This window comes from Syngnathoides biaculeatus, chromosome 3, assembly GCF_019802595.1.
Source record: "Syngnathoides biaculeatus isolate LvHL_M chromosome 3, ASM1980259v1, whole genome shotgun sequence".
NCBI lineage: Eukaryota > Metazoa > Chordata > Actinopteri > Syngnathiformes > Syngnathidae > Syngnathoides > Syngnathoides biaculeatus.
This window is the reverse complement of record NC_084642.1, coordinates 2,752,726-2,779,158: the sequence shown is the minus strand read 5'-3', so window position 1 is coordinate 2,779,158 and position 26,433 is coordinate 2,752,726. Positions and strand designations below refer to the sequence as shown.

The following is a 26,433-nucleotide window of genomic DNA, read 5'->3' as shown; positions in this document are numbered from 1 at the left end:
CATTCAGGCGGGTTCGGGATTGAACCCTGGCCCTCAGAATTGTGAGGCAGATGCTCTAACCAGTTGTCCAACATGTCAACAGCACAAGTAGACCAATATAACTATAAGTAATCAAGTATTAATATTCAAGTAGTGAAACGGCAAAGTAAACATTTAGATGATACATGGGCCAAAGTAATGTTTTGCTGTAACATGTAGTGTATTTGAGCTGAACTACTAGTAATAGTGTTTGAGTGTTTTTTTTTTTATTATTTAAAATTGACAAATGTATTTCGCCGTCTTGCTGCATCTTTGCCTAATATTTTGAAGGTCATCGGCGGCCGTTGCTTTGAATGTTGCTTCGCGTTTGCGTAACAAAGGATAAAGCGGGCAAAAAATGCTTTAATATTGCTCAAAAGAGCAGCGAAGACAAATGAGACGAAACTGCCAGCGCCCCAGTGCATGCTGGGATTTGTAGTATCGGCTGTGTGCGCCAGTTTCATCAAGCTGGGAGTTTGGAAACATGAAAAATACTCATTTAATAAACACCACAGCTCAACCCAAGAACATTTATAACATCAGAAGTGGCATAAAAAAAACGAACCCTTGTACACAAAGAAGTAAAAATGTCGATATTTTTGAGTAGACCTTGACGGGTTGGTAGTGCATTCTGGGAATTGTAGTATCAATGCGTCGCGCTCTTTTTGACCGATCCGGGCCCCGAACACATCCACAAGGTCCGGGCGGCCTCGTGAGTGGCACGGAAAACGCACGAACGTGTTTTGACTCCGGCAAAACGTCGACACTTGCGCCTAAAATGTACCGGAAGCTCACTCGGAGGGGCGTGTCTGGAAAAAAAGAGGGCTTGGATTGGCGGGAGGGTCGTTCGGCGGAAGGGGCGGAGCTCGTCCGCTTCCACTCACTTGGGTGTTGTCTGCGTCCACTTGGAGTTTGGAGCCGTTATCTTCGCAGTCGTCGTCGTACGCGTAGCAAATCTCTTCCGTTAGTCAGCATGGGCGTCGAAGGCTGCACCAAATTTATCAAGTACCTGCTCTTCTTCTTGAACTTCTTCTTCTGGGTCAGCCACCATTTTACTGTCTTTGTTGTCGTTGCTGCTTTTTAAGGGCTTCATTGTGCGTTACGTGCGTGCGGTCGACAAACACGCGAAGGCGCCGGCAAGCGCGTGGACGTCAAACGCGGACACGGAAAGCGATACGAGCCCTTTAAAGAAGGAAAAAAAAAACAAATGATGAAATCTGGACTGTGATCTGCAATTCTTCATTGATTGATTGATTAGGAGCGCGTGAAATCACGCGTGGGCTTGACGCCGACGAGGTCTGTGAGCTCTTCGAATTTGGTCTCAAGCAGCATTTTGCGTGGAACATGGCGACCATTCGGAATCATTCGCGCCCGCGTGCGTGGAGATGGGGGGGGGGGGGGTGTGTGGGAGCGTGAGTGTTTTTGTGTGTCTCGAGGGGATTGTGTGCTTTGCTGCGTGTAAGGGAAGGAGGGAGGGAAGGTGTGTGTTTTGGTTTGTGTGAAACTTAAGTGTTGACCATCGGTTTCCACGAGACTGGCCAAGTGTGTGTGTGTGGTGCGCTGTAACAGTTCTCGGGATCGGACCATCTTCGTCCCACCAAAATGCGACAAAATTAATTTGGAGATGTCGTCATAAAGGTCTGGACACGCCCACGACCACCATGTTTGCCGTCGGAGTCTCAAGTCATTTTTTTTGCAGTCTTCCAGCGCCATTTTGCACATGGGCGACGATTCACGGGGCCATTTATTGATTGATTGATCAATTTGCGTGGCGTTGTTGTTGACTCCTCCTTGCAGTGACGGGTTTGTGTGGGAGTTGTGTTGTCATGGGAGCCCACGCGCACACGCCGAGAAAGGCTGTTGTAAAACTCCCCAGTTTGGTCGTCACTGGGATATTTTTTTTTTTTGTGGCTTTCCCACTGAGTCACCGCTCTGATTCCTTCTTTCCACGCAGTGTACTTTGTGTGTATGTTGGGGGTGCGTATCCTAGCATCCTTGCGCTGCCGTCATCAGCCTACCGCAAGAAGCAACACATCAATAACATCAATGACAATATTATTAATGATAACACGAGTCCCAAGGCCGCTTAAGGACTCTTTTCTTTTGTCGGCCAGTTCGTATGCGCGTTGGAAACCAAACCGCACAGGGTCGCCTTGGCCTTAACCTCTGCGGCCGCGAGCGTTTTTTTTATGCCGACCGCGAGTGCGGCGATCCTCCTCCGGGGTCGACAGGCCGACCTACAAAAAAACCATCACGAACTTGGAAAAGGCCTGCACCCGTGACGGGGCAAACAAAACCCGCCTTGTGTCTTTTGGGCAACTGGCAAAAATTCCCCCAGTTGAGCACTTTTGGAATATAAATTACAATTTCATAATACTTCGCTTTGCAATTCTGGCTTTATTCATGTTTTTTTTTCTGGGGGAAAGAATGCATCAATGATCGATTGGATTTTCGCTATTTGTCGTCCTATTCTCGCCCTGCCAGCGCTGGAACCACAAAATAAGTTATTTGAATTTTTTTTGAATCATTTATTTATAAGTAATCGATACATTAACAACAATTTTTTTTTTACATCACAAAGTTACCATTTACAAATATTTAATAGGATAAACATAAAAGGAGTATCTTGGAAATAACAAATTTAATGAAAATGAAACACACGACAACCTGCATCTGACATCTTTATTAGTGATCAATCATAATCGCTGTTTGAAAAGTCATTGCCTCACAACTGCGCTGCGTTGTCTCACAATAAAGATCGCAAGCGTCAGCGGGTTCCAACGTTTCCTGCTAAATGAAAAAGAATAAGCCCGTCGACCGGCATACGGATGGCCGTCACGTGTTCATACGCGTCCGTCTAACAACTAGAAAGAACCTTTGTTTACAAGCGACAGACGGCGCCGCGGCCTTTTACCCGTAATGGCCGCGCGTCCCGTCGCCGCTTCCGGCGAGAAGGCTGCTTTTAGCTACTTATCTCCTGGTCGCTCCTCACTGTTGTTGCTCCATTTTGAGCATCGCCGAGGCAACACATTCCTGGAGAGCAACTCGCCGCGTTTGCATTTGGAAGCAATTTCCCCGCCATTACGGGCAAACTTGGGACGCGGCAAATCTGGAACAGATGACTTCCGTCGTAAAAGCTTCAAGGGTTCAAGTTCCGTTGGAGACGAGTTCGCTTTTCGCTCTTTGTGCGCTTCATTTAAAAATCAACTCACAATTCTTTCTTACAAGTTTTTATTGTAAAATAATAAGCCGACAAAGGTGCATCACCTCATTTTTAGCATATCGCTGTTCCTTACAGACTGTTCGTTGATTCCAAAACAGTTGCCCCTATTTTAACTGTAAGTCGGCCATGTTGTTTGTTATTTTTGACTAATAATTCATCACCCAGCCCAGAGTTTATTTCAAGATTTACCTCTGACTTTGATGCCGTTTTTGCTTTTATGACATTAAACTAGCTGCGGTCAAAGGTGCTTTTAACAGCAAAATATTTGTATTTCCAGATCTATAACTAAGAATAACACCAAGAACGTTGACTCGGCGCACATCAGCAACTTTTTGCCATTTATTTTGAGCCGCGCCAAGCTAGGTCGGATCCTCTTCCTTGATGAACATATACGTCCGTGGCAGTAAACGCTTGTATTCTAAATGACCGATAAGAATGTCCGTGGCAGGGAATGAGTTAATAGCAATTATAATGACTGTTGAACTTTCAAAACAAAAAAAAATGTCCAAGAAATAGCAAAAACACAGCATGTCATCCTGCGATGGCCGCCCAGCTGACATTTCACGTGATGCCATGCTTGATCTGAAAAATGGATCAATTTTAAACGGCTAATTTGAGTTTATTTGACGGGATGGTTTTTTTTTTTTAAACAATATTTTTAGCATCTTCCATAGTTCATGGTAAGTTTTCCAACTCGTTGTTATGCATAAGAAGGCAGAGGAATTAAAAAAAAAAAAAACTTCAAAGCCAAAACCAGAAAAATAATCTGATATTTTAGTTCAATGCCCGAGCGCCAAGCTCTGTCTTTTACTTGGGACAGACCAGCCACTAGTTTTAAGGTTTTACACTGGGGTCCAAAACCATAAAAACTCCTTCCACACCTGAAGTGTAAATGTTAATAAAAAAAAAAAAGTGCTACTTTGTAATTGTATATTATATATACATTTTTTTTAAACGCCTCTAGTGGCCAGGTGTTGAGAATTAGCGCTGGTGCTAACATGCGTTAGCCATGCATCTGGTTAGTCCAATGAGAGTCAGACCTGGCCCCCGGACATTTAAGTTTAGCACCTGTCGTGCAGCTTCTGAGTCGTCCCGGTCATTGTAAGTCGAAATGAATGAATCAGACAAGTGGACTCATGATTTGTTGGATTTTCTTTATTGTTGTTTTCTGAAAACTAATCAGCCAATTATGCTGTTCAAATAAAAACATGCAAAATGTGCTGATGGAGAAGGGCCCGTGATAGTACTGAATACTTCCAATACGTTCTATACAATATCACATGTATGAACTCTTGGACAACTGCGATGTAGCGTTGGTAGGGCTGCGGTGATCAAATATTTTAGTGTTCGTGCATCCTACCAAAATTTCTACCGAATAATCGGGTGTTTGGATGAATTATATTTTTGCCTAGTTAAAGAGCAGCTATGAACTTAATACATTTTATGACAGACTTGGCCACTCGAGCATTTTCGTTTTTTTAAAAACGAATCCCTTCACAGACTATACTCAAAATGTCTCCACTTGCAGATACGATGCTAGTGCATAAGCTACTTGTCTCACACACAAACACACATTTAAACGAGTGAGCAAAACTAACCCTTGATAAGGAAACACCTTATCATAACAAAATCATGCTATACAGTTGTACACATAAGTTAACTTGTTGCATTGTACAAATTAGCCACAATCTCAATAGTATTCATAACTTAATTTGTCGTGTATAATGCGCCCCGTGTATAATATGCACCTCCGAAGTTGACTTTAAAATTCTTGAAACCCCTTCTTCCTATGTATAGTGCCGTTTTACAAAATTTGTACCCATATATTCAAAACATGAAGTATTTTCTGTATTTTGTTAGATTTTTCATTTCATTTTTTTTTAATTATTGATTCCCCCACTTCGGGAATTTAGTCTTATTTTGCGCCCCTCGAAAGAATCGAAGATTTTGTGGCGGCTTCAGTCGACAATTCCAAAGATTGGGATTGTCTTGCGTTAACGGAGAAGACGATACATGGATCATACATGTTTCAAAAGCACTCGAAAAATGCCTAAAGAGCAAAGTGTTATTTTACGAGGCTGATGGTCGTTTAACTTGCTGACGCCCCCCCCCCACCCCACGCCCTCTCGCCCCCCTCACACCCTTCCTACTTCATAACAAGTGAGCCCACTTTAGAGCTTTTAGCGTTATTAGCTTCTACCAAAGCTCCTAAATCACCGCCAGACGGACACTGAGAGGGAGGTGCCACGCGTAGTAGGGGAGGGGGGGGGCCTCCCCATGAGTTGGGGGGAGTCTTATGGGAACACAAGGGGCCTCGCCCCATCCCCCCCTCCCCCGCTCTTCCGCCAACATGCCCCGCATTCTGTCCCCCCCCCCCCCCAACTCTCCTGAAATAGACCCCAACTTGGTCACGTTTCAACACGACACTCTGCGGTCGGCCAATGGGACGTGTCGATTCCGATTGGTCGAGCTCACGCCCCGAATGGTGTTTTCCCGTCTTACGGCGCGCTTTGACTGCGAGGTTAGCCTCCCCCCCCCCCCGCCGCTCTGCGGAATGCGCGGGCAACAGATGGCGGACCGATCAACACGTATTCCACAAGCTTCCTCATCTTTGCAGCGCTTTGGCGTACAAATTGCAAAATAAAAGTTCTGGAATAAAAAGATGAAGAGTAGCATAGACGAGGCCTTTTATTAGTCCCGCTGTGGGGGAAATCCCAACTTTTTCTGCTGTAAAGTAGGAGCACGCAAGAACAATAAAACAAGAAGAATTCAAATTAAATGTGAAATGAAACTCAGCAAAATAGTCTGAAATGTTGTATGAGGTTTAGTAAAGTACAATATATCCATGTATCAAGAAATAATCTGTATACAAATGGAATATGAACAGAAGCAATAATATTTTTGCTTTATTGTATGTAGCATGAAAGAGCCACATGTATCCATCAATAGTTAATTCCGCTTCCATGTAGAAAAATGTGTCTAAAATACATTTTTTGGTGTATGCTGCATTTATGAAATCATTTTTATTTATAAAAGAAAGGTCAATTTAAAAAGAGCTGTTTTTTTTTTTTTTCCTCTCCTAATTTCATCAAGAAATGATTTGGCCCGTCTGGCTGTTGAGAAAACAAAAACGCGGCGCTTGCGCACAAAAGTTTGCCCACCGCATCTTTAGCTTGAGGCCTCTTTTTCTGGAAAATGTTGCTCAGCCTCCAAAGTGTATATAAATATACTCTCTAAATAAATCCCAAAAGTTTACGAGGCTGCAAGCATGTTTACATGCGGAGCTTCTTGCAGAGCCCGGCGACGCCCATCTGCCGAGTTGAGTTGGCCGCCACGGTCGCCAGGCAGCGACCGTCGTCCGCTCGGGAACGACGGCGGCTCGCCGAGACGGTGCGTCGCCACGGCGACGGCAGGCGCAGACTTGTCGAGCGGGACGTCGGCGCTCCCGCGCATCACGACTTGTTTGTGTGCATGATGAATAAATTGACTCGGTCTGACTCGGCTGCGGGGTCCAGAGGGCCACAGTCTTGCACGACGGTGGCGCTTTCGCTTTTTTGTCATTTGAATTTGTTGCATCCACTTGCATCTCAAATCCTCTTTCCCCGTTGAAATGCACGGAGATAACCTTAATCCGTTCAAGCCGCCCCAAAATTCAGAACGAGATGAAAGCATACAGTAATAACTCAATAGAAGGCGAAAAATTCAAGAGTTTGTGCATCATGATTTCTTGCCATCATTCAATGGTCATGGCGCTTCTCCATCTGCTGTGTGCATTTTGGCCACGGGAGGATGGGGGGTGGGGGCAATCTCCTCGTGCATGTCTATGAAACTCGTGGGTTTGAGGGTGGAGCTCTGAGGTCGACTGACTCGGGTCAAATAGTGGAGCGCAGAGTCCAAAGCAAACATGGCGAAGCAGCATTTAGCTGTTAAGCTGCACACAAATGGAAGAAGTTGCCAACAGAGGTGAGGTCAGCCCCAAGTGGGAATTTTTTGAAATCCAGGTTGAAAACTCTTCATTTTTGTCATGCTTTTTAGAATATATCCACTTTTTGATCATATTACTTGCACTGTATGCAAGTTTAATTTTTTTTTTTTTATATTTTGTCTTTTTTTGTTGTTTTTATCCCGTTTTAAAAGTGTTATCTATTTGTTTTCAAATGCCTTTAGTCACATTGAGTTACCTCGTGTATGAAACGCGCTATACAAATAAATTTGCTTGGCTTTGGAGCATGAAGACCACAACGCTACAGAATTTTTTCTCTTGTTTTCCGGAGACGATAAACAATTTACGCCTGTATTATCATTTAACCCTCCACCATTTGCAGGGAATACGGACCGGTAAAAAAAACACGCATAATTGATGGCCACTACTGCTAAGAGCTAGAGGAAGACCAAAGAGAAGGTTGATGGATGTTGTGAGGGAAGACATGACATGTGTGGGTGTTCCAGAGGAAGAAGCACGAGATGGGCTTAGATGGAAATAAATGACACGCTGCGGCGACCCCTAATCGGGACAAGCCGAAAAGAAAAGAAGAATTAATGGCCTCTACAATTGCATTCAATCTAAAAAGTAAAAGAATTGAAAGAATAGGGGGAAGTCCGCTTTGCAGACGTCCGCTTACGGTATTATCAATGCTAAGTCTGTGAACCCCTCTATAGCATTTCACATTATGTATTAGCATTAAGCTAGCCGACGTTCCGAGGACACAAAGTGATATGGTTTGTTTAAATACCTTGTGTGGTTCCTGGTTTATATTTCCAGTAAACGTCTGAATGGCAATAAACAACAGTTGCCTATATTTTATTCCCGCTTTGTTGTCAAGTTTGGCCCAGAAGCTCACTTGTTTGTTGAGCGATGGCTCGTAACTTGAGAAACTTTGGTTCCAATACTTAGACAGTGTCACTTTTGTACCGCTGTGGTTCACATGGTCCGGTCCCCGGAGACCTTTTTCTGTCCGGGTGCATTTCCAATAAACAGAAGAATACTTAAAACTAAAAATAAGCAGTGGGAGTATTTCGAAGGCGGGACAAGCACTGCATCACAAAGGCTGTGCAGCTGAACAGAAAATGTTTATTAATTAAAAAAAAAAATGGAGAACTTGTAAATCGGAGCACTCGTAAGTCAATAAAAAATAAAAATACCGTTCAAGTGTTCCAGTAAGGATGATGATGATGATGATGATGATGATGAGGACAATGGCTGACAACTTTCCCGTTTTATTTTTATTTATTTTTTTGCATTTTCAGCTGGTGGGATGCGTGATTCTGGGCGTGGCCCTGTGGCTCCGACACGAGCCTCAGACCAGCAGCCTGCTGGAGATCAACTTTGAAGGACAGCAGGCGCCCAGCACCTTCTACATCAGTACGTGCTTCCTCTTTCTTGCGTTCAGCCGCCGCTGCCGAGATTTCCGCTAGTCGGCGACGGCCGTCGGACGTTCCCGACGCGCAACGTTCGTGCGGACCAATTCTGATTCGCTCATGGAGATACGAGGTTAAAAAAAAAAAAAAAAAGTCAAAACAATTGTAATTACTTTTTTTTCCCCATTTCATTTAAAATAAATGTAGTTATTATAATCAATAAACATATTACTTGATTAACCCTCTCTGGACCAAATACAATTTTGCAGAGAGAAAAATCCGATACTTTCAGAAAATGATACTCTGGACTTAAACCTGTTGCAAATTTGCAACCCCTGCCCAGAAAGGGTTTTAATAATAAATTCATGTGATTGTTTATTTTGTTTTTATTTAGGGTAAATTAAATATATATTTGGCCAAAACTAATTTAGGATTCACCCTTTTTTTAATAAACAGCCATTATAATGTAAAAAAAATATGTTAAATCCAAATCGACTCGCAAAGTTATGGTCTAGGTAGTTTCCTTTCATATTTTTAAAAACTTTACAGAAACTTAGATTACTCAATAAAAATATTGTCATCAAATTCAGGGAAAAAATGGCTAGATACCTGTTACTAATATTGTATTTTAATTTAATAATTCCATGATAATTTTTCCTGAATGTATTTTTAATAATGAGCATAATCTACATTTTTATATAGCTTTTATGTTTTTATTTTCATATTTACATTGAATCACATAAATTACTGAATGAGGTAAAATGAACATTCCATGATCATTTTTCCTGAATTTATTATTAATAATAAATATAATCTACATATTTATATAGCTTTTATGTTTTTATTTTAATATTTATATTGAATCACACAAATTACTGAATGAGGTAAAATGAACATTCCATGATCATTTTTCCTGAATTTATTGAGAATAATCTACATTTTTATATAGCTTTTTTTTATTTTCATATTTATATTGAATCACATACATTACTGAATGAGGTCAAATGAACATTCCATGATCATTTTTCCTGAATTTATTGAGAATAATCTACATTTTTATATAGCTTTTATGTTTTTATTTTCATATTTACATTGAATCACATAAATTACTGAATGAGGTCAAATGAACATTCCATGATCATTTTTCCTGAATTTATTATTGAGTAGAATCTACATTTTTGTATAGCTGTTATGTTTTTATTTTAATATTTATATTGAATCACATAAATTATTGAATGAGGTCAAATGAACATTCCATGATCATTTTTCCTGAATTTATTGAGAACAATCTACATTTTTATATAGCTTTTATGTTTTTATTTTATTTACATTGAATCACACAAATTACTGAATGAGGTCAAATGAACATTCCATGATCATTTTTTCTGAATTTATTGAGTATAATCTACATTTTTATATAGCTTTTATTTTTTTATTTTAACATTTACATTGAATCACATAAATTACTGAATGAGGTAAATTGAACAACAAATAACGTGCATTTTAATTCATAAAATATTGGGAAAAAAACAAATGAATGCAAGCAATATTTTACTTTTATTTAATAGTTGTAGCTCAGTTTTTAGTTTCCTGCCTTGTCTACACGCCGTGTCGTAAAGCAAAAGAAGTTCGAAGCGACGCCGTACACGACGTTGTGGGCTTCAAGTAGCTTTTAGCTGCCGTTGAGTACACGTAAATTGACATTAACTATTAATGGCCGCGATAAGTGGACGGCATCTCTCGCGGTCTTGTTGATGGAGACCAATGTGGCGTCCATTATCGACAAATTCATATGAAAGGTGAGCATTTACCACGTTGAAAGATGGGACGTCATAAATCATGCACAAACTGTACATTTGTCTCCCGCGATATCGTATTAAACATCCTGCGTGGAATTGCTGATCATGCCGATAACGCAAATGGGGCCCGACCGACTAATCGGGCGGAGGATTTCGTTGCCCGACGTGAGGCTTTTTCAAACTGGCAAAAATCCATATCTATTTTGGGTTCAGATTATTTATTTTTTCCCGTTATATACTTAAGGAAAAATGGATTGTAAAACAGTCGATTGCTGAATTGCTGCCTGTATTTCAAATGTTTATTGTCCCCATTAAAGGAGCAAAAATAATTGTATTCAGTTTATCAGTAGTATATATTATACATATATGTGCGTTCATCTGAGATGACACGCTGTGGCGACCCCGAAAGGGACAAGCCGAAAGATACTTACTTTATATATTATACATGCATATATTTTTTTTGCAATTAATCTGCATCAGGTAATTAATTGCTAATCAAGCTGTTAACGCTCATCCCCAAAACACTTGATGAGCATGACACTTTGATTTTGACAGAATGCCTTTTTGTGTTCGTGCCGATTGGACCAAGACGCTCTGTAACTTCCATGAACAACCCAGGCTAAAAAAAAACGGCATACGAAGCTTATCTCTCAGTTAAGATGGATCACTTGGGCATACTTCCTTGGCACCAATGACCGTTAAAAAGAGAGGGAGGAATTGAGTGAGCACAGTTGCACATTTACAAATACTCCAGTCAAAGGCTGATTTGTCCAAAATGCATCCAAAAAATGACCGATGTTTCGAGGATCGGACGTTCTGGTGCCGTTTTCAGTTTGTAAACCGGCACTCGAACCCGGCCAGCGTTGTCAAAAGTGCTCGGGAATTCGGAGGTCACCGTCCCGAGAAGCCGCGTCAGCGCCAGCTGGACAAACAAAAAAGCGTTTTGCGGTTTCTCGGCGGTCTTTGGTCCTTGCCTCTCGTATTTATTATTTTTTTGCAGAGTTTTTGGTCTTCCGTACTTTCGGTTGTGCGCATGTGTCCGATTAGGCGCTATTTGTCTGGGCAGAAGAGAGTAGGGAAAAAAAACTTGAACATGAATATTTGAGCAGATTTGGCGTCCAAATTGTGACATTTTCGGATTAGCAGTCTTGAGTTTGTTTTAATTTCGTGAAACTCGAGGTGGTCTCCACCATTTTGTGCAATTAGGTGTGAACATGTGAATGGACTGTTCCAATGAGGCTCCAGCCTAACGGACCAATCAAGTGTGAGCCTCCATATGATTGGATAACAGCGTTGGTACCACACATATCACCAGAAATGGACATTGACCCCAAAACAAAAACCTGTATTCCAATACAAGGACCTCTACCACAGATTCAGGAGTTTTATCCAAGTACTAGGACCTGTACTTCAGACGTAGGAACTGTTTTTTCCCCCGAGAACTATAGCCTTTACCTCAGACCTTGGACCTTTATTCCTGAACTACTCTTTTATCCTAGAACAAAGACTTTCAGTCGATTACTTGGAACTTTATCCTAGACCTAGTACTTTTACACCAGCACTGATATTCACCCCAGACTTATGACGCCTTTAGTACTGGAACATCTTTATCCTAGAATGGGGACATTCACCCCCAAACTTAAACCAGGACTGGGACCTTTACCCCCAGGGACTCTATCCTTGAACCAAGACTTTTTTTTCGGAGGGGAGTTGTGCATTTGTGGTGAGAGTTGGGGTTCTGGGGTAATTCATCAGGACAATAAAGATCTTGTAGCGGTAATAAAATTGCGCCCACTAAAAAAGACGCGTCTGGACATGCTCACAACCTCTCAGCAGGCGCTAGTAATATTTTTTCACAGAGGATGGAGAATATGTGCAACATGGTCCGAACGACGGCTCGTCTTCGTTCGCCTCTGAAAAAACTCCCAAGTCAAGGCACGACTGTATTTACAGTATATACACAATCATAAACCTTTTGGATGACAGTCATCCCTGGAGAATTTTTTTTGCCTTTGCGTCAGAGCTTGGTCAGAACTAGGCGTAGCGACGCCCTCTTTTCCAGCCCTGACCCCTCCCAAGCTGTTGTGCAAAAAAATGTTTTGACGACGCTTTGTCACGGCCTCGTGAGCTCTGACGACGCAGCTCGTCTTGTGACGGGCGTGAGTTGTCGCATTAGCGTGGACGGCTCGACGGTAAATGAGCAAAGGCGGAAAGAAACTTTTTTTTTTTTTTTTGAGGGGGTTGGGGCGTCGTTATGTGATGGACGCTCCTCTGTGATGTCGTCCAGCCGAGCCGAGGAGAGGAGAGAAGGCCTTGTTGGTGTCGGAAAAAATTCCTCAGTGGCCCCACCCCCCCTCCTCCTCCTCCTGTGTGAAAGTTTTCCCTCCCTCTTTCGTTCCACTCTGGCCCCTTTTTTTCTGTTCCCCATCTGCTGGTGGTTAGCATGCGAGTCACGCTGTCTCGCGTCTGTCTTTTTTTTTCCTCCCCCATTTCCACTTCCCTTCCCTCCCCCAAACCTTCACCCAAACCCCCCCCCCCCTCCTCCTCCTCATGCTCCTCCCCGAGCCTGCCGCCTGGAAATTAGCACCACGGAAGCTCTTCAAATCTGCACCCCCTGAGCGCGCGATCCAGGTGATGGACGGCTCCTAACTCCCTGGTGAACACTTGATGAGTCACGAGGTCCTCTTGGGTGGGTTTGTCCCATTTCCCGCGCACAGCTGCCACTTTGAGGGTTCTCACTAACCACTCGGTGGAAATTGCTCATGGGATCGGCGCGTTTCTGTGCCACAATTGTCAAGGATGCAAAAGGCCAGATTTGGGGGGAGGAAAAAAACCCAACATTGCGTATAATTTGAGACAGTCTGCAGGGTTTTGAAAGTATGAAGGCCCTGATCTTAAGAGGGTTGCGCAACTCAAATTTGTGTAATGTTGTTGTGCGACGCGTACGTTGTTCAATGCGCCCACAGCCGCCATTTCCGGCAGCTGAGTGAGAACGCAAAGTGCGTTTAGGGACACGGCGTAAATGCGAGTGAATCTGTTCTTCTTTGGTTCTTTTTCACTACAGTTGGTAATTATCAAAATCCATCTATCCATCTATTATCTACCGCTTCTCCCGGTCAGGTCGCGGGGGAAGTAGCTTCAGCAGGGATGCCCAGACTTCCCTTTCCCCAGCCACTTCTTCCAGCTCTTCCGGGGGGGATCCCGAGGCGTTCCCGAGCCACCCGAGAGACCGAGTCTCTCCGGCGTGTCCTGGGTCGTCCTCGGGGTCTCCTTCCGGTGGGACATGCCCGGAACACCTCACCAGGAAGGCGTGCGGGAGGCATCTGAATCGGATGCCCCAGCCACCTTATCTGGTTCCTCTCAATGAGGAGGAGTTCAAGTATCTTGTGGTCTTGTTCACGAGTGAGGGAAGAATGGAGCGGGAGATCGACCAACGGATCGGTGCAGCGTCTGCAGTGATGCGGACGTTGTATCGGTCTGTTGTGGTAAAGAGGGAACTAAGTCGAAAGGCGAAGCTCTCAATTTACCAGTCGATCTATGATCCTACTCTTACCTATGGGCATGAGCTGTGGGTCATGACCGAAAAAACAAGACCCCAGATACAAGCGGCCGGAATGAGTTTCCTCCGCAGGGTGTCCGGACTCTCTCCCTTAGAGAACAGGTGAGAAGCTTGGTCGTCCGGGAGGGGCTCAGTGTCGAGCCGCTGTTCCTCCACTTGGGGAAGGATCTCATCCCCGACCTGTAGATTGCACGCCACCTTTTTTTCCAACTGAGGACCATAGCCTCGGATTTTCAGGTGCTGAGTCTCATCCCAGCCGCTTCACTAATGTGAGAGCTGGAGATCACGGCTTGATGAAGCCAACAGAACCGCGTCATCTGCAAAGAGCAGAGATGCGATGCTGAGGTCACCAAACCGGACACCCACTACGCCTCGGCTGCGCCTGGAAATTCTGTCCATAAAAGTTATGAACAAAATCAGTGACAAAGGGCAGCCTTGGCGGAGTCCAACTCTCACCGGAAACGAGTCCCGACTTATTGCCGGCAATGCAGACCAAACTCTGACAGCGGTCGTACAGGGACCGAACAGCTCGTATCACAGGGTTGGGTACCCCATCCTCCCGAAGAACCCCCCACAGGACCTCCCGCCTTCTCCAAGTCCACAAAACACATGTAGACTGGTTGGGCGAACTGCCATGCACCCTCGAGGTTCCTGCCGAGGGTGTAGAGCTCGTCCACTGTTCTACGGCGAGGACGAAAACCACATTGCTCCTCTCGAATCTGAGATTCGACATCCCCATGAAGAATAGCTTATCCATGTCCTTTCATCGTCATTCCTGCCATACTGGTGCATGTTTTTTTTTTTGTTGTTTTTTTTTTTTTGCACATTATTGAGAGAAATACTGTTTTTGTTTCAATTCATCATTTTAAATAAGGCCATTCAAGAAACGTGTTTCTCGTGTTTTTGAGATTGTCGGGTGAAAGCTTCATCTGGCGACGAGCGTGAATTGAATGGGTGGCGACAATGGGGAATTGAAATTCCCGGATTTGGACGGGCGTAGCCTGTCAGCAGCATATCGAGGAAACCCAAAAAAAGACATATGACCTAGTTAATTTTTTTTTAACATGAACTTAGTTCAAAATTTTGAATACTGAACTAGTTAATTTTTGGAACAGTGAACTACACCTTCAAATAGTTTGCGTAGAAAATGAACTTCCCCAACTCTCCCTGTCACCTCATCTGCTGTCGCAAGATTGTCAGGAATTGTATATTATTCGCTAAAATGCGGTCATTCACTTTGTTTTCCGTCTATCGAACAAGTTTACCGTCAAGGCTTTTAGGCGCTGTGGCAAAACGATTGCTGGGTTCCGACCCGGCCGCTCCCGAGTGCCGGGACGTGTCTCCGGGGAACGTGGTGGGAGGACGTTAGCCTGCCATTTGAACGCGTCGCGGCTAGCCACCCCCGCCGCTCTGGCGCGAGCCACGGTGCCAATTAGCAAAACCAAAACAAAATCAGTCCAAAAAAAAAAGTGGAACCAGAGCAGAAGCGGCAAAAGCACTCACTCATTTCCTTAATTAGTTGGGCTAAAAGTGGAACTACCGACTTATTAGTACTGAAGGAAAAGTAGAAATGAGTTTTTAGTGTATTGGATGCTATCTGTTTTCAAATGCAATGAGTAAAAGCAAAACGTCCTCCGAAAAATACTCAAGTACAGACACTCCAAAAAAAAAAAACATTCTGCTTGAACACGCTAATTAAGTGGCAGAGAGGGGAATCGTCCCTGGAATCTTCCGTCATCTTTTTTCCGCTAACGTCAACTCAAGACTTTCTGCTGAGTATTTCTTAAGAATGTGGAAACGGAGTGGCAAAAAAAAAAAACATCCAGGAATGATGACCAAAGCTAAAATGTGAACTTTTCAACATCTATTTTCAAAATATAGCGAGTGACATCCGAGGAAACGGGAAGTAGCAGATGCGAGGAGGCCTTCCATTGTCCCGTAACAATAGCTGGCTAATTGTGGCTAGCTCGACACATCTGGAGTTCCGATTAAGTGGGGACTCGGCTGAGGGGATGAACGTCACAATACATTGTAGACCTCGCGTTAGCACCCCCAACACATAGCAGCTAATTTTATTTTTGTCTATGACTCATTTTATAGCGCCATTATTAGCAGAACTAGCTACACTGTGCCGCACTCAAGACTTTTCCTGTGATGAAAATATTCCACCGGTTTGACTTCAAAACGGGTTAGCCTAACGCTAACCCATAAAAAGCAAAAGTTGTTGCGACGGTGAAGATGAGACCTAATATTTGTTTTGTTCTTGGATTTTTTTGTGGGGCGTGGGGTGGATTCCGACTGTCGTAGGCCAACATAGACCAAACTGCCACCATTTTGGGAGTTGCCGCTTAGCTGTTCATCAAGGAAGAGCTAGCTGAGCTAGATAGGCTACGTTCCAGACTGTTTGGAGGTCGGAAATGTTCCACAGTTTTGATCTCAAATCGTTTTGTGAATATTTTTGTTGATGAAAATCCAGTCAACATGTTTCATATCATTCTTCAGCTCAGTAGAAAACGGCAAAATTAGCTACTAGATGCTAGTATCGCATTCAAAAAGGTTCACCTCAGAAATATTCCACTTGATCGGTCGAAGTTTTTCGATTTCGTAGACTGTCCTCGTCTACGACTAGACTGGTGACACATTTCCAACAGCCACCATCTTTGGCGCCAGCGGGCTAAACAGACCTAGCGCAATTAGTTGTGCCGGATAACAAAGTGTGTGTCGCTAGCGAAGGACAATGGACAAATGGGCTGAAGTCGACTTGATTTTATCCTGGCGATCTGGTTTGCCAAGCGAGTTCTGGCCTCGGCTGAGCGGTTCTCGCGATACGCAAGGCGCTCGCGCCGTCGCCTCCCGTAGTCGCCCATTTGATAACGAACGGCCTCTTTCCGTAGCGAGGTAGGCGGGCAGCTGCGCGCGTAATGGCGGGGGAGCACCGGCCGGCAGATTAAATCAAGACGGACAGGAAAGGACGCTTAAGGAAAATGGAATTATGGCATCCAGGGAGGGCTGGATGTGAAAGATGGCAGCGGGGCTTTCGGCCAAGGGATCGATTTCCGAATGAGCATTAGCGCGAGTGGCTCTGCGGGCAGAGTGGGGATGCTGGCCCGCAATTCAATTAGGCCTGACAAGCACGACTAACGATGAGGAAGAGGAGGAGGAGGATGATGGCCCGGCCTCCGCCTCTGGCTGCAGTGACATCATCGCTTGTCTCCGGATGAAAGAGAACATGGCCGCCTTGTTGTCATCCACCGTGGACTCTCAATAAATTAGCCGGCCCGCCGTGGGCTCGAGATGGCCGCTTTGGACCAAAATGGCCGACTTCCTGATCGAGTTTAAGCGCGGATCCTCTTTGGATGGACGTGCACCAGAGAGCTTGTTTCTAAATGTTCTATTTGGTTTGGCAAAACTGTTTCCTTTTCGCGGCGAGGCGTCGCTCCAAATTGAACAGCGCGCTTCACCCGCGTTAGTTGGCCGACACTGCTCAGGAGCGTGGTCGTCTCCCAAGCTGAAGGTTGTTGGTCCGAGCCCCGCTTGCTTCCTGAGGCTGCATTTTGCCCTCCATAGTTCATCAAAGTGCAGAATAATCACTACAATTTCCCCAAAACGGCTTCTTCACTCGTGAATTTTTAAGCGGGGGACCTTGAGACCTTTTTAACTCAGCAATTCAAATTTGCTTCAAACCAAAATGGCTGACTTCCTGTTGAGTTCTGGCCGTAGGTCCTCTAGCCTTTTCTCCAGCCCATTTGGTGTCGCTCATCGCGTCGGGGCCTCAGTATTCAAAACTCTCTCCGGGAAGCGTTAGTGAGTGAGGTTTGGATGGGGTTACATGATTTTTAGATCTGGGGCATGTTGAGGTGCTCCATTGATTGTAGAAATAATCGGTTATTATTATGGACTGTATTTCCTTCCTTGATTAGATGCTTCTTGCCTGATTTTTTTTTATTTTTTGCCGTTGGCTTCTTCCACCAATAATAAACGGCAGCGTTCCAACATCCTGCGTGGGACATTCACCTTCATTCCAGAACATCTCGTCTTCCCGGGTCGGGTTTGGTCTACTGTCAGAAAATTGGTAGCACTTGCGATGCTAACAGTGACTTGCCGAGGCTTCAGAGCGCGTGCCGAGTGATGAATGAGCGTTCTCGTGCACCTACGTCATAAAATCACGTGACTTTTGCTTACGTCGCCATGTTGCCCGTCAAGCTAAGTATCGCTCAATGCTAAGTCGCTCAAAGACGCCACGTAAATATGTCTTGTAGCACGACGCCCAGAGTCTTGTCCGATACTCTCAGACATTTAGAAGGTGAAAATAAATGAACGTACCTGCAAAAAATAGATGAACTCGGCATAGAGGACCCGTATTTAATGCCGAAGTTTTTGCCGATAAGAAATTGGACTGTTAATTCGCTTCCGCTTGTCTTGGACAACAGGATATACGTATGGATCTGGTGAGTAAGTCGTCGAGATTTACACGGAAATTTTGAAAGCTTATAAAGCTCTGGACGCATACAAATACTTTGTTGCTGGATCTGTTCTCAATCAGGAATTAATAAATAAATAGTGACTGTTTTGACGGCTCGTGAACGCGGAGGCGTATTCGGCTACACGTTAACCTTTGCCAGAATCTATCGATCTTTTCAGATTTCTATTCAATACAAATATCAATATTTCAAAAAATGACCCCTGGTTTTACACAAACTCTCATTCATTAACTATGATTGGAAAAAAAGGAAGAGGACTGAGTTGTCTCCACGGAACGTACACGGAAGCGATTGCGGCCACACTTAACCTCCGTAAACCTCTGTGGCTTTTTTTTTTTTTTTACACACATTTCAAATGATCCAATTTGGGATTATAAATACTTTTTGGTAATTTCTGAGATTGAGAATAATTCCTACCTGAAATGAAGCAATCGCTCCACAGGCACGTGTGTATTTTGGTCGGGCACCGTCCATCACGTTTAATTGCCGAAATCCATCGATATTTTCGGCTCTTTTCAGCTGGCATTATATCGAATGATCTCTTTGGAAATCCGTCTCGTCTTTTGTGACAACCAACAGCGCAACAGGTCTCGGTATTTTAAATACTCTCCTCCGGTTCAACGTCTCTCACAATGTCGAGCAGCTCTTTTTGACGGGCAATATGGCGCCGCGAAAACGGTGACGTCACGTGCACGGAGCTCTTTTGAGAAATGATTCCTTTGGGGGAGGCCCTGCAAACGATGACGCCTGAAGCTTTGTTTCCCGGCTGCGCTGCGTGACTCGTCCGGGAAGTGGTTCAGAATTCGGTGCGACCTCTGATGACAATCTAAACCCTTTGGGCTCCGATATTAAAATGGGACTTTCGTGGAAATTCGCAGTCATTTGAGAGTCCGGGTAGTGTCGGGATAGTTTGGAACGTTGAGAGACGAGATACAAATCGATAAAATCTCCCTTGCATGCATCGTCGGTGCCATTTTCCGAGCTCCACGAGCGCTTTCGCTGTCCTCTGCCTGCATAATGACCCCCGGGCGCGATTACAACGAAAGCAAATGCAGTTTGGGCAGATAGATGCGAATTCGTGCCAATGGTGCGGCGGCGGTGAAGCGGGCACACGCAAATTCGCCTCCTTCGCCCAAACACTCGAAGCCGGGATGAGGTGGACTTGTCCAGAAAGTAATGTTGACGACATCTCGGGCAGAAAAAGCCCCGCCCCGTCCCGAGTTTATCGCGATGATGAAGCACCTTTTTTTTTTTTTTTTTATCGTGCATAAATTATTTGTTTACCAAATTTTTTGTAATACACAGTCATTCCCAAGAGTCAAAAAAGATGTCAGCTGTAATTACACACATGGCCAGAAGGAGGTGTCGTGTGCACATGAGGCTTCAAGAAATGAAGCCTTGCTTGAACCAATCCAACCATCCAAGCCGCTTATCCTCACAGGGGTTGTGAGAGCGCAGGAGCCTATCCCCGTTAACTTGGGGCAATAGGCGGACCCCTTCCTGAACTGGACGCCAGTCAATCGCCCCATCACTGAGCCGGAATCGACCCCACGCTGCTCACACCCAAAATGAGGCCTCATCTCTCCATCACTATGGACAAAAATAGCAAAAGCTAGGAAATGAATTTATCGTGGCCTGGGATTTTTTTTCTCTAATGCTGCACTTTTCACTTGTATTGTGTTCAATGAGAGAGGAAGAAAGGAGGGAAAAAGAGAGAGAAAATGACTTCCTGTGAGCATAACCGAGCCATGACTCACGGCTGCTAACTAAATTAGCGCTAAGCCCTCTGGCGGCCCGAAGCAATCGTTACATCTTTCACTTTGAAGTTACTTTGTGTGCAAAGCATTTTTATTCGGATGGCTTGCATTTATGCACACATTGTATATGTAATACTCATTACAAGAATACTTTTTTTCACATTCATTTTTATTCTTGAATTTTTCAGCTTTTTAGTTTTCATTTTGTTGGCTGATTTGATATTCTACATTTGTTGTAACTTCTTTTCATTGTTTTTAACCCATTTATAGGCAGGGTGGCATTTTTTTTTGTTTGTTTTTTTTTTTTTTGCCTTATTGAGATAAAAGTCTCCTAACGGGCCACAATCAAGGAAATAACACTTCTTTTTCGTTTATAGTTCAGTTATATGATAACTTTACTAATTCATAATCTCGTCCCAAAAATGGGACGCTGCCCGTGGGACAAAAAACAGAATCAGATTAAAACAATTAAATATTTTGATAGACTGAAGGATAACATGCGTGAAAATCATGATGTCCCAAAAATGGGACGCTGACCATGGATGGGTTAATATTCTTAAATTAATTTATTAAATTTTTTTCGTTCATTTCAGTTTGGCATTTTTACATGTATTTTAAATGAAATGATTTACAATTTCAATCTATTTTTAGTCTGCATTTTCAGAAGTTCAAATGTCTGTTCTTACAGTATTTTTTTGTCCATTTCAATTTGTATGATCAGGATTTTTTCTTTTTTTTTTTCCCCATCTTCCATCCATGTTTTTCTTTATTTTATTTAATTTTTTTTGCCATTGGCGCCCAGTCTCCGAATTTCTCACGCAAACGTGTGTTCGCTAGGCGTGCACATCCTGATCGCGGTGGGCGCGGTGATCATGGTGGTGGGCTTCCTGGGATGCTACGGCGCCATCCAGGAGTCGCAATGCCTGCTGGGAACGGTCAGTCGCTCGCCTCCGCGGACGTCGCCGCTCAACCCGATCGGGCCGCACGCGTTCACGTGCGGGCTTCTTCTGCTCTTTCCCTTCAGTTCTTCGCCTGCCTCGTCATCCTGTTTGCCTGCGAAGTGGCCGCCGGAATCTGGGGCTTCATGCACAAGGACACCGTAAGACGAACCCGAACAATTACACCTTTTCAGTGACTTGGTAGAGGAACAAATGAAAGATGGATGGGAGGAAAGAAATTATCAACAGGGATGGGGGGGAGGAAAGAATGACAAGGGGAGGAATGAGAGGAAGAGGAAAGAAGAAAGGAAGGATGCAAGGGAAACGTGACGGAAGGAAGGTAATAAGGATATGGGAAGAATGAGACGGGCTAATGAATGAATGAAAGGAAGGAAGGATGGAGGGGAAAAAGGAAGCCTTGAGATGGATTAAGGAAGGCTGTAAGGAAAGAAGGGAAGGAAAGGAGGCGGGACAAATGAATGGAAGAACGTAAAGGCTCAGTCACACCATGACGTTCTAGTCAACGTTCTCTGAACATTTCAATTGTTCTATTTTTCAACGTTCTCAAAAGCGGATGACACATCTGGCGTGTGATTAACGCGTGTCTAACGCACGAGAAGCGCGTAACAGCGACCAAATAAGATACCCCTAAAAACCATTAGCGTGTGCTAACGTGTCACTGTGGCGCGACGAGCGATTTGTCAACGTTAGACGAGCGTATTGACCGTGTGACTAAACGGGTGAATAACGACAGAATAGCGTTTTGCCGGCGTGTCACGAAAACGTTGGAAATTTCATACTCACTTCAGTCGTTCTCGTGAACAGTCAGCGTCGTGCCGCCTAGACGAAAAAAAGGTGGCGTGCGGACTTCGGCGACTAGCGCTGCAAGCAAGAATGCAAACGGACGTTCGGGAAACGCACGAATGACGCGTAATGGACGCCAAAGGACGTTCGTTTGACTTTAGTTACACGCCGTGTGCGCTACGGGATTGTTCAGCGGTCGTCGCCAGGTCGCCAGTGAGTCGTTCACTGCAAAGCAACCGATTAAGTAACAACCAAGTAACGCTACAGTAACGACTGACCAACGATAGCCAAACGCGTGCGACGCTCGGCGAACGTTACTAAAACGTTCCACGGACGTTCTTGAACGTTCTCCAGTGTTTGAAATGAAACGTTGATGAACGCTGGTCTCGGTGAGAACTTTTGTGCATGTTCAAAAGTTTTTTTTCCGGACCGGCGTTCTCCGCCGATTCCCAGCGATCGTTGACGTTGACTAGCGTTCAAACAACGCTGTTCTGGGGCTATCCCGGCGACCGCGGACGACTACCGACGTTTCCTCAAACGCTGACCAGAACGTCGTGGTGTGACGGGGCCATAAGGAAGGTTGAAGGAATGACGGCGAAAGGAAGACTTTCCTGTGGATGAAGGCAAGGAAAACTACTTGGCGGTTCTCCAGTAGCTCAAGTCAGTCCCTCGCCGGGGCCTGCGAACCTGCTCCGGGAAGCGGACTTTGCGAGCCACCCGACACGAGAAACTCGCATTCCACTTTGGGAATTTGTTCGGAAGTGTGCTCGTTTGTCCGTTTTTGCCGTCGCGTTCCTTGTTGCCGTTTTTCCCGGGGGTTTGTAACGCGGGCGACTGCGCTCCAGGTTACCAAGGAGATGATCAACTATTACGACTCCATCTACGACAAAGCCATGACGCAGAGCCTCAACGTCGACACGGAGAAGAAGAAGGCGGCGGCCTCCGTGCTCAAAGTCTTCCACGAGACGGTACGCCGGCCCGCTTCTCGACCGCTGAGAATTTGAGGACTTAAGGCCGGGACAATGTTGACTTGTTTTGTTGGTTTGCATAGCTGAGCTGCTGCGGCAAGGGTCAAGGCACGTCCATCCTAACGCAAATCACGGACGCGGTGGGCATCACCGAACTTTGTCCCAGCTCCGGAACTTCCTATGTAAGTCCGCAAACTTTTCCATCATTATAGTTGTTGGTCGCCGCACGAATTGTGGACATGTCAACTTTTTCCCAGGTCGTAGTTTGGACACCTCTGTCATATAGAGTATTTTTTAAAAGTATTATTTTTGATTTGTTGTATTTTATCCATTTTATTTATTGTACTTTTTTTCATGGAACTTTCTAATCAATTTTTTTTTGTTTAATTAGATTCATGACAGATCTTATATTTTACAAAATTTTATGTTTTGTTAATTTTTTTTTTTTTTTTTCCAGAACTGCCACACCCGCATCAGTGAGCTGTTCTCCGACAAGATCTACCTGATCGGCATCATCGCCCTGGCGGTCGCCGTCATCATGGTGAGCCGGGAGCGCGGTCGCCGTTAACGACAAGGTCCCGAAGGTTTTATCTTGACGCCCTCGCCGTGTTTTTGTGTGCTTGGCGCAGATCTTCGAGATGATCTTCAGCATGGTTCTGTGCTGCGGCATCCGCAACAGTCCCGTCTACTAGGAGCTCCCGGCGTCTTTCCTCTGAGCAAGAAGCGTATTTAGCTTGCTGGATTCCCGCACGCCGGCGTTTCGGCGCCGCCAGTCTTTTATTCCCCATGCTGGAGATCCCCCCCGCCCCCCTCCCACAAACCCCCGTCCCACATGTAGATACACAACGGTATAGCCTCCTTTTTAAAAACCTGTGCGCCCTCCTCTGGCATTTTGGGTACATTTTTTTTTTTTTTCAATTATTTTCATTTGATTATCATTTTGGTAAATGTTTAAAGTTGTTTACTCTTCCGCAACATTTACACTCTTTCTGGCACATTTTGCTCCCTCTGCACCCCAATAATGTACTTCCACCAAACATGCTGGAGAATATTAAATGATACACCCCCACCCCTAAAAAAAAAAAAAAAAAAACTGCATTCTGCCCAAAAAAAAATTCCCAAACATTTAACATTTATCTGTTTAACTCGTTAACTTTCAGTTTTAGAACTTATTCGCTGATTTTTCCCAAGCCACAAAAATCATTTTCTGTGGCGATATGAGCACTGAATCTAGGAAAAAGAGGAGAATGTCGTCTTTCACCAGAAAAAAAAATATTTTTTGTTCCTTCCTGAGAAACTGTAGAACACGTGTTGAGGAAAGAATGTTTTTCAAGAGAAATATGATGCTAATTTTTTTGTTTGTCTATTTTTAGGGCGTCTCAAACTATGCAGCCACAAAAGCAAGACCAAGAAAGGATTTTGAATGGCAAAATAATCAATTATTTACTGATATACAACTAAAAAATATGACGTGAGCGCCGCTGACGCGCCACATTGTTTCCCATGATCGCGACGGCCACTTTTGACGACCTTCCTGACACATACCGTACTAAATCGTCGAGAGATCTAGTGTGCCTAAACTTTTCTGACGTCCTACCTGTTGACATTTTTCCCCCTCATAATCGATGTGACAGCTGAGATTCATCATTCTCCATCTGAAAAGCGATTCTGAACTCAATCCAAAGTGACGAAACAGCACCATCTAGCGGCAGGTGTATCTCATCTACACTTACATGGAAGGTTGAATTTTGCAGGTTTAAAAACTTGTTACTGGTAAAAACTGACAAACTTCCCCTACAGTCAATAAGTTAAATTCATCTTTTACGATCTGAAATTGTGTCTACCCCCCTCCTCCTCCCCCACCGCCCCAAAAATCACGTCCGTTATCTGCAAATTATTATTTTGCATGTATAATTTTTTTTTTCGCCACAAAGGTCTCCAAAGGGCACATTTGAGGAGGGCACACTGGTTGTTAATATGTACCCCCCCCCCACCCCACCTCCCCAAACTGTTTGATGTATAAACTGTGTGTAAATATATATATATAGATATATTAACAGTGCTTTTTGAGCGCATGGATATATCCTTCACTGCCAGACGATGGCGCTCTTACGTCACGGTCCTTGCTTGCAGTCCCACGTTTTTTTTGGGGGGGGGGGAACCGGAACCGGAACCAAAAGTCTGGATGCTGTCCGCCGCTCGTTCGCATGCTGACGTCCGTTCAAAAGACAAAAAAAAAAAATCAAAAACGGTATGCTGAAAAATTGGTCCAAGTCTCAGGCACGGGTGTCCAAATACATTTTTCACTTTTAAAATGACTAATTCTCATGTTACCTGCATTTATGAAGGATTCCCAAAATAATTGATTTTTTTTTTTAAACTTCCCAAAACGTGACTGAGCTTCAGCAACGTGGTCAAACAGAAATGGCAAAATGTTTGGTTAAAAACATTAACATTTAACTTTGTCAATAATTATAAAAAACTTTCATAATGAAGTCTCGAAATATTTTCCTTTTTTTTTTTTTTATTGACCTGTGCCGTTTTTAAAATTAAATAGTAAAGACCATGAGCGGGGAAAAAATCGTAATGTTCTGAGAATTTTGTGCTTGGACGATAACACACGTAGCCTGGCTTCCCTAATATTAGTATTTTGTGCAAAAGTGGCAAAATGTTTGTTCGTGACGCGTTACGCGCCTTTAAGAGGATTACATAAACGAGTTCAAATGTTGATTTTTACATTTTATGCAACACAGAAGTAGTAAGATGTTTGTTTGCGACATTTTTCAAAGCAGTAGAATATTACAAAGGAGAAAAAAAGTCATAATCATACCAGATTTTTGTTTTGTCAATAACATTTTTTGTACGTGTTGAAAGGAAAACAAGTCATCATTTTGAGAAGATTTTTGATTTAATAGTAACACAAATCATGATCATGTTTAATGAACAAAAGTCATTAAAAAATAATCTGTTCATAACATTTCAAACAAATCATTTTCATATCAAGAAACGTGAAGTGCTGATTTTTTTTTTTTTTGCATACCTGGTGTGTATCTTAAAGAAAAGTGGCAAAATGATTTTTAAAGAAAATTAAAAAACCATGTTACGAAAATGAAATGATTAGCCAGGAATCCAAAACATGTCATGTGCCGATTATTTCTAGCCCATAATGTATTTATTTTTTTTTTTATATGATAGACCAGGGATGTCAAATTGTACATGCGGTTTTCTTCAAAGGGCTGTTATGGCTGTGAAACGCTAAAAATATTTAACCACCTCATCATATTTACGCATTAAATTTCTGAACTAGTTTTGGAATCAAATCAAGGGGAATGTTTTTTTCAAAAATGCTTGTAATATCTCAATATGATAGGACAATTTGGAATTTTGGTACAGATTTGAACGGAAAAAATCATGGAAGTTGATACACATGCTTTGCCTCTGCGGGCCACATAAAATCACGCGGCGGGCCGGAGCTGGCCCCCGGGCCTTGAGTTTGACACCAGTGTTATATGGATGGAGGGGGGAAAG

At 43.8% G+C, this 26,433-nt stretch overlaps 1 protein-coding gene across 1 annotated transcript; it reads left to right on the top strand.

The window, feature by feature from the left end:
• Positions 1 to 887: 887 nt before the first annotated feature.
• Positions 888 to 25,882, top strand: LOC133497659 (CD81 antigen-like). The gene is made up of 8 exons (XM_061813730.1): positions 888 to 1,057; positions 8,489 to 8,603; positions 21,033 to 21,130; positions 21,220 to 21,294; positions 22,783 to 22,905; positions 22,989 to 23,087; positions 23,363 to 23,446; positions 23,535 to 25,882. Exons 1-8 carry the CDS (start codon positions 992 to 994, stop codon positions 23,595 to 23,597), a joined length of 723 nt encoding a protein of 240 aa, XP_061669714.1. The 5' UTR covers positions 888 to 991; the 3' UTR covers positions 23,598 to 25,882.
• Positions 25,883 to 26,433: the final 551 nt, after the last annotated feature.